General features: G+C 35.7%; 1 protein-coding gene across 1 annotated transcript in view; it reads right to left on the bottom strand.

The window, feature by feature from the left end:
- LOC308654091 (transmembrane protease serine 11C-like) overlaps positions 1-12373 on the bottom strand; it is a gene marked incomplete at its 3' end in the record, with an annotated part of 56821 nt that overhangs the window by 26351 nt on the left and 18097 nt on the right. Inside the window, exon 4 of the mRNA XM_081303055.1 lies at positions 4462-4529. Coding sequence (XP_081159181.1) covers positions 4462-4529 — 68 coding nt within the window. The remainder of the gene's footprint in view (positions 1-4461; positions 4530-12373) is intronic.

The following is a 12373-nucleotide window of genomic DNA, read 5'->3' on the forward strand; positions in this document are numbered from 1 at the left end:
TTCCTTGATCCATTTTGAGTTAACTTTTGTGCATGGCGAGAGAAAGGGGTTCAGTTTCATTTTGTTGCATATGGATTTCCAGTTTTCCCAACACCATTTGTTGAAGATGCTATCCTTCCTCCATTGCATGCTTTTAGCCCCTTTATCAAATATAAGATAGTTGTAACTTTGTGGATCAGTCTCTGTGTCCTCTATTCTAAACCATTGGTCCACCCGCCTGTTTTGGTACCAGTACCATGCTGTTTTTGTCACTATTGCTTTGTAATATAGTTTGAAATCTGGTATCGCTATACCGCCTGATTCACACTTCCTGTTTAGAATTGCTTTTGCTATTCTGGGTCTTTTATTTTTCCATATGAATTTCATGATTGCTTTGTCAATTTCTACAAGATATGCCGTTGGGATTTTGATTGGCATTGCATTAAACCTATAGAGAACTTTTGGTAATATCGCCATTTTGATGATGTTAGTTCTGCCTATCCATGAACAGGGTATGTTTTTCCATCTTCTAAGATCTTCATCAACTTCTCTCTTTAGGGTTCTGTAGTTTTCATTATATAAGTCTTTCACCTCTTTTGTTAGGTTAATTCCCAAGTATTTTATTTTTTTTGAGGATATCTTGAATGGAGTGTTTTTCCTCATTTCCGTTTCCGAAGATTTGTCGCTGATATACAGAAATGCCTTTGATTTATGCGTGTTGATTTTATATCCTGCCACTTTGCTGAATTCATTTATTAGTTCTAGTAGTTTCTTTGTAGACTCTTTTGGGTCTTCTAGGTATAGAATCATGTCATCTGCAAATAGTGATAATTTAAGTTCTTCTTTTCTAATTTTTATGCCTTTAATTTCTTTCGTCTGTCTAATTGCTCTGGCCAGTGTTTCGAGAACTATATTGAATAGAAGTGGAGATAGAGGGCATCCCTGTCTTGTTCCGGATTTTAGAGGGAATGCCTTCAACTTTTGTCCATTCAGAATGATGCTGGCCTGAGGCTTAGCATAGATAGCTTTTACAATGTCAAGGTAGGTTCCTGTTATCCCTAATTTTTCTAATGTTTTGAACATAAAGGGATGCTGTACTTTGTCAAATGCTTTCTCTGCATCTATCGAGATGATCATATGGTTCTTATCTTTAAGTCTATTGATGTGGTGAATAACATTTATTGATTTCCGTATGTTGAACCATCCTTGCATCCCAGGGATGAATCCTACTTGGTCATGGTGCACAATTTTTTTGATGTGTTTTTGTATTCGATTCGCCAGAATTTTATTGAGGATTTTTGCATCTAGGTTCATTAGAGATATTGGTCTGTAGTTTTCTTTCTTTGAGGTGTCTTTGTCTGGTTTCGGAATCAGGGTGATGTTGGCCTCATAGAATGAGTTGAGGAACCATCTTTTGAGGAACCTCCATACTGATTTTCATGGTAATTGTGTTCATTTACCCCATATCCTTTCCAGCATAATTTTTAGTAATATTTTTGATGATTACCATTCTAACTGAAATGAGATAAAAAATCTTAGAGTAGTTTTGATTTGCATTTCTCTACTTGCTAAAGATGTTGAACAATAAAAATATGTTCGTTGGCCTATTTATTATTTTGAGAACAGTCTGTTTAGTTCATTTTAATGTTTTTAATTGGGTTATTTCTTTTTTTTTGTTAAGATTTTAGAGTTCTATATATATTCTGAATATTAATCCTCTGTCAGAGAGTAGCTGGCAAAGATTTTTTCCCATTCTATAGATCAGTCTTCATGCTCTTATTTTCTGTGCTGTACAAAAACTTTTTAATTTGATGCAATCCCATTTATTAATTCTTAATATTCTTTTCTGAGCTTTAGGAATCCTATTAGGGGAAATCATTCCCTGTTACTTTATGTTGGAGTGTGACCCTTTGTTTCTTGTAGCAGTTGAAATTTCTTGTCTAATTCCCTGTACTTTGATACATTTTGAGTTGACTTTCTGCAAGGTGAGAGGAAGGAATTTAGTCTCATTTTTCTATATATGAATATCCAGTTGTCCCAGCACCATTTGTTAAATAGGTTGTCTTATCTCCAACGTATGATTTTGGTACCTTAGTCAAGGATCTGATTACTGTACCTGTGTGGGTTTGTCTCTGTGTCTTCTATTCTATTCTATTAGTCTGCTTGTCTGTTTTTATGCCAGTACCATGCAATTTTTGTTACTATATCGCTGTAGTACAATTTATGATCAGGTATTATAATGCCTCTAGCATTGTTTTTTTTTTTTGGCTTAGAATTTTTTGTATTTTGGGTCTTTTATTCTTCCATATTAATCTTAGGATTGTTTTTTCTAAGTCTGTGGTATAATTGGTATTTTGATAGGGATTGTATTGACTCTGTAGATTGTTTTTTGTAATATGGCCATTTTAACAATATTAATTTTGCCTATTCATGAACATGGGAGGTCTTTCCAACTTCTAGTGGCTTCAGTTTCTTTTTTCCTTCTATCCCTACTTTCTTTATATTTTTAATAAGAATGGTAGACTAAAATATACCAACCATATAGGATTGCAACAAATCCTATATAGTTGAAATGCATATAGGCTGCATTTTTCAAAGGCTTTCTGTGAGATGATTATGATTTTTGACCATAATTACATTTATGTGGTAAATTATACTTACTGATTTGATTTAGATATGTTGTATATGTTGAAGCATCCTTGAACTTCTGGGAAAAAACCAATTTGATCATGATGTACAATCTTCTTAATGTGTTGTTACTCCAATAAGCATACAAGAGTGGTTCTCACCATAGTACTATCAATACAGTGTTCTATTATTTTCATTGCAGAGGTGTTTCACCTTCTTGGTTATAATATTACCAGGTATTCTACTTTTTTGAAGCTATTGTGGATGAATTTATTTTTCTGATTTCCCTTTTCAGTGAATTCATTAGTAAAAAGAAAAGCTTTGATTTTGTATCCTGCTACTTGCTTAGTTTACTTATTAGCTCTATAAGTCTTTTCATGGAATTTTATGGATCTTCTAAGTAGAGAATCATAACACCTGCAAACAGTGATAATTTGACCTCTTCCTTTTTATCCCTTTTATTTCCTTCTCTTGCATAACTGCTTAGGATAAAATTTCAAGTACTATATTGAATGGGAGTGGTGAGAGTGGACATCATTGTCTTGTTCCTGATTTTAGAGAAACTGCTCTCATTTTTTTTCCCATCGAGTATGATGTTGACTTTGGGTTTGTTGTATATAAACTTTATGAGGTTGAGGTAAGTTTCCAGTACCTAGATTATTTCCGTTTATTCCAGGGTATATTAGCAACAGGCTCTAGTGCCAATTTAATTATCTAGTTGGTTTCTCAAGTATTCATGAGACTAGTAATAGTATTTTATTCATATTGAATCTGTAATGCCCAAGAGAGCACAGGACAATTTATTGTATGAGTGCTTAATATATTTTTTAAAAATTGAATTCCATTAACTTTACTATAAGATTATTAAGGCAATATTCTGGGTATTATTTCCTGTTGGGTTTTCATGACATAGCTAAATGGGGACACATAACAGGTGGCAAATAATTATAGAAAATTTAGTGCTAACTGGGGTTTGGTGTGTTTATTGATGATAAAAGATAAGGGATACCTCCCTCTTTGCTTTCCTTTTTTTTTTTCCAGGAACCTCTTTCTCCCAGAGGGTAAATTCCTAGAGGTATGTCTTTTTTCCCATTCAAATATAGAACTTTTTTGGATGTAGACTCCTGACCATTTGAACTTACTATTTCAATTTTCTGTTCTTAAGCTATGAAATTTGATTTCTATACGTTCCAGAATAGTAAAGAAAAGAAGTGAGAATGGTTGGGTGAATTTTTTTTCACATGCATATACATGTGAAATATACATGTATACTTTGTGTGTGTTAAGGAATGTTGCAAACTTCAGAAACTTAATGCCTATCTATTATTACCATGGGGAAATGGGGGTTCAGTGTTTTCCCAGATTGTGATTTTTTTTTCACATAATTTGAAATTTGTTTTTAGGTAAAATTTTCTAAATTTAACATTTAGTTCATTTTAGGAATCTATGTGCAAACCAAAATTATAACTGTAAGCTGAATTTGGCCTATTGGTTACTAGTTTGCTAATACAGGACAGATAATCTATACATGGCTGGTTTATCTTGCCTATTCTTTTTAATTTTAATTTTTAAACAAAATCCTAATTTTAGATTTGCTATTGGACTCTGTGCCCTTATATAAATGAGCCAAACTATTTAACCTTCATCTGATGTCATAATCAGATGGGATTTTTGCTTATGGTTTAATAAATCTAGCAGATCTTAAATCCTTTTTATTTTTTTGCATTTGAAGTGCTGGTGGTTTTAATACACCAAATCAAATTTAGTTTGATCTTTTAACTATGCATCAAACAAAAACATTCTGTTGTGTATGAGATGGACAAAAGTCTGTGCCTCTCATGCTATTGAACATACCTTACTTGGACAACATGAGACTTGATATACTGTCTTCTCAGTTTGGATTCATTAAATGTTTCATTTATCTGTTAAAAAGTAAAATGGATGATTATTATGTTTTCTTTTTAAGTTATCATTTTAGTAAACTTCAACTATAACAAAAGCAAACAGAGCAGTGTAACAAAATATGTATCCATAATTCAGCTTGACCATTTATTAACATATGGCCAAATCTGTTTCATTTTACTTCTCAATACCTCACAGGAATTAAAAATTTCTTAGTATTATCACCTATTCAATGTCCAAATTTTCCCAGATTATCGGGCATGATAGGACAGAATATTCATTTTGAAGAGGTAAATTTAAAGGACCCAATTGACATTGTTTGCTTTTTACATGCAGACTTTGATTTAATATTAATGCAATGAGACTTAGTAGAAATATTCCCAGGGGGGATGTTTCTAATTTTTTGTTTCTACAAGGGAAGAGCCCTATCATACCTGGACTGCAATATATTTTTTTCTTCTTTTTCAATTGCATTTTACTGACAGGTTTAAAAAATGTGATGTAGTAGAAATCTCTTAGAGAAGATTCATAAAATAAGAATCATTTTCTTAACTTTTCTCCTCCCCTCTCTCCAACCTCATGAATGACTTCCTATAGCAGAAACTTCACACATCACCATACAATTGCACTCATACTTTGGTAAATACATGCCTCATACAAAGCAACTTGTTGGATTTCACAAAAGATTTAATTTATATTTTTCCTTCTCCAAAGCAATTAAAATGTGTTCGTTTATTAAAATAAAAAAAACTCGTGAAGGTAAATCTATGAATGGGGTAGATAGAGTCATGTTTTCTTTGTGACTCAATGGAAGAAAGATAGTAAGCATGCCAATAAATAAATGTATAATTATGGCAGTTTGAGATGGTATTAAGTGGTATGAATAATGTAAAATAATGAGATGAAGTGACTCAGGAACAGTATTTGAATGATCAAATAAGGCCTTTAGGAAGAAGTGACATCTCAGTGAAAACTGAAAGATGAAAAGATGATAATCAAGGGGAAAAGTGTTTAGTTTTCCAGATGGAGTGAACAGCAGTGTGAAGATCCTAGGTAACAATGATATTAGTATATTTGAGGGATAGAAGGAAAGTTGTTGTGACTCTAGTCAAGTGAGTAAGCGATAAAGTGTTTAAGAGTTTGGTTGTTATTTCAAAATACACTGAATGCAGGGATCCTGAAAAGTGAGCAAGTAAATTAAATTATATTTTTTCCATTCCCAATTATGATATATGTTTTTCCTGGGGCCAAGTAGAATTTAGATTTATGTGAGTCAAGGAAGTAGGGAGTTGGTAAAGAATTTTTTCTCCCATATGCCAGGTAAGAATCCAGAGAACAGTCTGAGAGCCTTATGTAAAGAACAAACCACCACAGTCTCTTGGAGTAACCAGGCTAGGGGATGTTTGTGAACACCTAAGAGTAAAGCTGACACTGGGCTTCTTTGAGGCTATGGAAAGGCCCATAGTAGTCAATATGTGATTGAAAGGGGAGGGTAAACCTTCCTTGCACCTGAGGTTAGTTTTATATAGTGGGCAGAAAAGGAGGAGCCAGGAAACTTCCTTTGGTATGGACAGATAGAGTGCATGTTGTGCAAACCTCAGCCAGTTAGGATTTAAACACTTCTCACTTTCCATCTTATGGGGCTACCTCAATAACAAGAATCTGGCCCCAATAAGCCAGCAAGGAAATATGATAACGCAAATAAAGGAGCCCAGCAGATAGAGAGGACATAAAATGGATTAGGTGCTAATCAAATCACAACTGCTTTAGGAAATAGGTAGCAACCTGAACAATAATGGCAAAATGCCCACATAAGAATCCTCAGGTACAGAATGAAAAGAAAAAAGGCAAAAAACCAAAAAACTATATGATACAAAACCCCCAAATTTTCAAGATTAAAAATTCAGTCAGTCTATTTAAAATAATGACTATTTTTCCTGAGATTTGAATTTGTGGTTTGGAAGATTAAATGGAATAAGTATCTAAAAATATCTCAAATAATAATAAATGATATTAATAACTAATATTACACAATTATCAAAAAGTATAATACAAACTGTTGTGGGTGAAGATGGAGAAAGAATACTCAAATTTACTAATGTTAAAAATGTGAGCTATTTCATCCTTTTGGAAAATAACCTGGAAGCATTTCATAAAATTAAAATCTTCATTTGATTTAGAAATCTTAGTAGAAAATTGTCAAATGTAAAAAAAATGAGAATGTAAATAGATTTTTTTGCAATGTTGATTGTATTAGTCAAAATCTTGAAACAAAAGTGAGAACATATAAAAACACTATTCTATATTCATATTAGCGAATATTTTGGGATCATTGAAAAGAATACATTAAATCAGCATACCTCCAGGGCCGAGCAGTTGAAATGTTCAACATCTCTAGCAATTAAAGAAATGCAAATTAAAACTACACTGAGAATCTCACTTCATTCAGAATGGCAATTGTCAAGAATAAAGTAACAATAAATACTGATGAGGATGTGGGGAAAAAGGCACACTCATACAGTGCTGGTGGGACTGCAAATTGGTGCAATCACTCTGGAAAGCAGTATGGAGATTCCTCAGAAATCTTGGAATGGAACCACCATTTGACCCAGCTGTCCCACTCTTCAGCATATATCCAAGTATATCCAATTCTGCACTTTAAAAAAACCCATTTTATATGCTTTGATCATTTTATCCTCTTATATAAATCTTATATTTCTCCTTTCTTCTCATGTTTATATCTTTATATAAATTCAAGCAAAACTGAAAGGCTTTGGAAAACTTTTAAGCTGGTCAATGATGTTATTTGATTTTTTTTGAAAAGATCACCTTTGCTACTGTGTGGAAAAGAGATTTGGGAAAATTAGGGTAAAAGCAAAGGAAATAGGAAGCAAATGTTACTGAAAGGGAACACAGCTTCAAGAGAAATGTTTTTAAAGATGATGGTTTGTGAGATGATATTATCTCTGAAGAAAAGATCATGAAATACCATACTGTGTTCTTAGAAAGCAATTATTCTCATTTTTATTTCTGTGGGAAAGGGAGAATCTGATAAAAAATGAAATAATACAGTTAATTATAAGCTCATAGTAATTCCAGTGTTAGCTTATTTAGGTCCCAGAAATCATTCTGATGATTCACTTAAATCTGCTTTTTCCTCTCCAAGAAATTCATCATTTTTCTTTTGTTTCACATACTTAATGTACCCCTTCCTGTCCACCCCCCCCCCCCGCCATTGCCCATCTGCCTTCTCTTTTCTTTTCTTTTGTTTGTGGTACTAGGGATTGAAACCAGTGAACCCAGGGACTCACACATTTCTAGGCAGACCCTGGACCTCTGAGCTATATCCCAAGCCCTTCTCTTTTTCAAATACCATTTGGATATGTTCAACATTGACTGGGCTCTGTTTTTGAGGAGGATTAGGAATTAGGAAAATAAGGTACAGAGAGCATACTTATAGCTAGAAAGACAAGACAGAATTAGATTATTTCTTTAGGTGTTAAGAGATAGAGAGCAACATTCTGAATTTGAGTTGTTTGAATTAACATCCTAGAATTGAAAATAATGGGTTCATAGAATTTTAAATCTATAAGGAATTTTAAAATACTTTATCCAGTTATATTCTTCAAATTTATAGACGAAACTGTGTCCATGCTAACTATTTATGTCATATAGTGATTGTGCCAAATATATAAGTGATATTACTCTCTATATTTTTTTGATTACCAGCTAAATTGCCTTAATACTTTCACTGAATTTTTGTTTGGTGGCACACACCCATAATCTCAGAGGCTGAGGAGGATGAGGCAGGAGGATCACAAGTTCAAGGCCAGCCTCAGCCATTTAGCAAGGTTCTAAGCAACTCAGTGAGACCCTCTCTCAAAAAATAAAAAGAGTTGGGAATGCAAATTATTGATAAAAGTTCCAATAAATAAATAAATAAAAAGAAAGAGCCAGACGCAATGGCATATGCATATAATCCCATTGGCTCAGGTGACTGAGGCAGGAGAATTTTAGAGTTCAAAGCCAGCCTTATCAAAAGGGAGGTGCTAAGTAACTCAGTGAGATCCTGTCTCTAAATAAAATACAAAATAGGGTTGGGATGTGGCTCAGTGATCAAGTGCCCCCGAGTTTAATCCCGTGTACTTCCCAGAAAATAAAATACAATAAAGAATAAAAGAAAGAAAGAGAGAGGCCACCATCTTGGAGAGCTGAAGTATCCATTGCCACTCTCCGACAGATTGCAACAACAAAACAGGTGTGTGTCACTCAGCTCAGCCCCCATACATCGGGGGATTTCGCATAAAATCTCTCCTAGGCATTCCGGGGGAGGGAGTATCAGAGTGAGCCTGCATAAAGACTAAGGGAAAACTAGAGGCACCTGACCTTCAACCCCCCCTCCCATCAGCAGCCAAACAAAACAAAACCTGTCTAGCCGGCGCTGGGGGAGGGGCAAGCAGAAAAAATCAAAACCATAGAGTGCCGGGGATCCCAAAAGCCAACTGTGTGACCCCGGAGATCCAGGCTGTCTGATTCTGGCGGCCTGCCCCGTGGCTACAGAAGGCATGGCACCACAGAGAAGGGATTAACTAGCAAGCAGGGAGATAAGTGGCTTCGACAGGGTGGAATCCCGCCAGCCAAGCCCGCACTGACCCCCGGGCTGAGTTCGGGATTTCAGACGGGGAAGGAAGCGGTACAGTTCTATCCCCCACAAGGGAAACAAAACAATAGAGTGCCGGGGTTCCCAATAGCCACCCTCCACACCCAACAAACAGCAGGCCCAGAGTACAGTTTGAACTGCCGAGAACCATCACTCAGGGGAAATCTGGTCTAGCAGGAGAAACCAAGACTAGCAGGAGAAACCAGGGGACTAGAGGTAAGGCCCTCGCGACTGGGTGGCTGGAAACTGCAGGCCTGCCGGCGACAGTTCACCCACTGCCCGCGTAACTGGGCGGTAGGAGAACGCCCGCCCGCTGGCGACTGATCGCGGCCTGTGATACTGGGCGTCTGGAGACCGCCCGCCTGCCGCGACCGGGAGCTGAAACCAAACAGAGACAGTCCAGTCACACGCCCCCCCCCATTAGGACACCCCGGCAAGGAGACTGGGGCCCGTCATAGCAGAGTAGTGTCGTCACTGGAGCTCGGACGTCGGAATTCCTTCCCAGCGGAATCCAAGTTAGCAGGCATAGTTTAACAACACAAAGGAGAGACATCAGAGTAATACAGAAACAAAACAAATCTATAGAAGAGAGCAGAAACACGACAATCAAATAGAGCTGGAAAGTAACATGGACAACATGAGAAAACAAGGGAAAAAAGGATTACAAACAATGCAAGACAACTCAATTCTACAGGAGGACATAGAAACATCAGAAACAGGGATAGGGAAAGAACTCAAGGGATACCTAACTCGAATGGAAAGGAATATTAGAGAAGACATGAGACAGCAAGTCCAAGAAATAAAAGTATATTTTGAAAATGAATTAAACAAACAAATTCAAATGGCAAAGAATGAGCTCTACCAGGAGATAGAGATCTTAAAAAAAATCAAACAATAATCCTAGAATTGCAGGAAACTATAAACCAAATTAAAAACTCAAACGAGAATATTACAAATAGACTTGATCAAGTAGAAGTCAGAACATCAGATAATGAAGACAAAGTTTATCAACTTGAAAAGAATATAGTCAACACAGAAAAGATGCTTAAATCCCATGAGCAATCTATTCAAGAGATATGGGATGTCATAAAAAAAAACAAATTTGAGAGTCATAGGGATAGAAGAAGGCACAGAGATTCAAACCAAAGGAATGGACAGCATATTAAATGAAATAATTCTAGAAAACTTCCCAGAGATGAAAGATGGAATGGATTGCCAAATCCTGGAAGCCTACAGGACCCCAAACATTCAAAACCATAATAGACCAACTCCAAGACATATAATTATGAAGATAGCCAACGTACAGAACAAGGAGAGGATATTAAAAGCTACAAGAGAAAAGAGGCAGATTACATTCAGGGGTAAACCAATTAGGTTAACAACCGATTTCTCATCACAGACTTTGAAAGCGAGAAGATCCTGGAACAATGTATTTCAAATGCTGAAAAATAATGGATTCCAACCAAGAATACTGTATCCAGCAAAATTGAGCTTCAAATTTGACAATGAAATTAAAATCTTTCACGATAAACAAAAGCTAAAAGAATTCGCAGCAAGAAAACCAGCTCTGCAAAGCATTTTGAGCAAAACACTACAAGAAGAGGAATTGAAAAATAGTGCCCAAAACTAACAGCAGGAGGTATCTCAGTAAAGGGGGAGGAAAATAACCAAAAAGTAAAACTAGCCAAACTAAAATAAATAAATAAAGAAGCATGACTGGAAGTACAAATCATATCTCAATTGTAACCTTAAATGTTAATGGCCTAAACTCACCAATCAAGAGACATAGGCTAGTAACCTAGATCAAAAAAACAAATCCAACAATATGCTGCCTTCAGGAGACTCATATGATAGGAAAAGACATACACAGGCTGAAGGTAAAAGGTTGGGAAAAATCATACCACTCACATGGCCCTCAGAAGCAAGCAGGAGTGGCCATACTCATCGAATAAAATCAACTTCAAACCTAAGTTAATCAAGAAGGATAAAGAAGGACACTATAGGGCTGGGGATGTGGCTCAAGCGGTAGCGTGCTCGCCTCGCATGCGTGCGGCCCGGGTTCGATCCTCAGCACCACATACCAACAAAGATATTGTGTCCGCCGAAAACTAAAAAAAAAATAAATATTAAAAATTCTCTCTCTCTCTCTCTCACTCTCCTCTCTCACTCTCTCTGAAAAAAAAAAGAAGGACACTATATACTGTTAAAAGGAAGCATCCACCAACAAGACATAACACTCATCAATTTGTATGCACCAAACAATGGAGCTGCAACGTTCATAAAACAAACTCTCCTCAAGTTCAAGAGTCAAATAGACCACAACACAATAATTATGGGTGACTTCAACACACCGCTCTCGCCATTAGACAGATCCTCTAGACAAAAACTGAATAAAGAAACTATAGAACTCAACAGCACAATCAATAACCTAGACTTAACCGACATATATAGAATATATCAACCATCATCAAGTGGATACACGTTCTTCTCAGCAGCGCATGGATTCTACTCAAAGATAGATCATATATTATGCCATAGGGCAACTCTTAGTAAATATAAAGGCGTGGAGATAATACCATGCACCATATCTGATCATAGAGGAATGAAATTGGAAATCAATGATAAAAGAAGGAAGGAAAAATCCTACATCACATGGAAAATGAACAATTTGTTATTGAATGATCAATGGGTTATAGAAGACATAAAGGAGGAGATGAAAAAATTCTTAGAGTCAAATGATAATACAGACACAACATACCGGAATCTATGGGACACAATGAAAGCAGTTTTAAGAGGGAAATTCATTTCTTGGAGTTCTTACCTCAAAAAAAGAAAAAACCAACAAATAAATGAACTCACACAACACCTCAAAAACCTAGAAAAGGAAGAGCAAAACAACAGCAAATGTAGTAGAAGACAAGAAATAATTAAAATTAGAGCAGAAATCAACGAAATTGAAACAAAAGAAACCATTGAAAAAATTGATAAAACTAAAAGTTGGTTCTTTGAAAAAATAAATAAGATAGACAAGCCCTTAGCCATTGCTAACGAAAAGAAGAAGAGCGAGAACTCAAATTACTAACATACGGGATGAAAAAGGCAATATCACAACAGACACTACAGAAATACAGAAGACAATTAGAAAGTATTTTGAAACCCTATATTCCAATAAAATAGAAGATAGTGAAGATATCGATAAATTTC

Source organism: Spermophilus citellus (assembly GCF_964194105.1).
Source record: "Spermophilus citellus genome assembly, chromosome: 8".
NCBI lineage: Eukaryota > Metazoa > Chordata > Mammalia > Rodentia > Sciuridae > Spermophilus > Spermophilus citellus.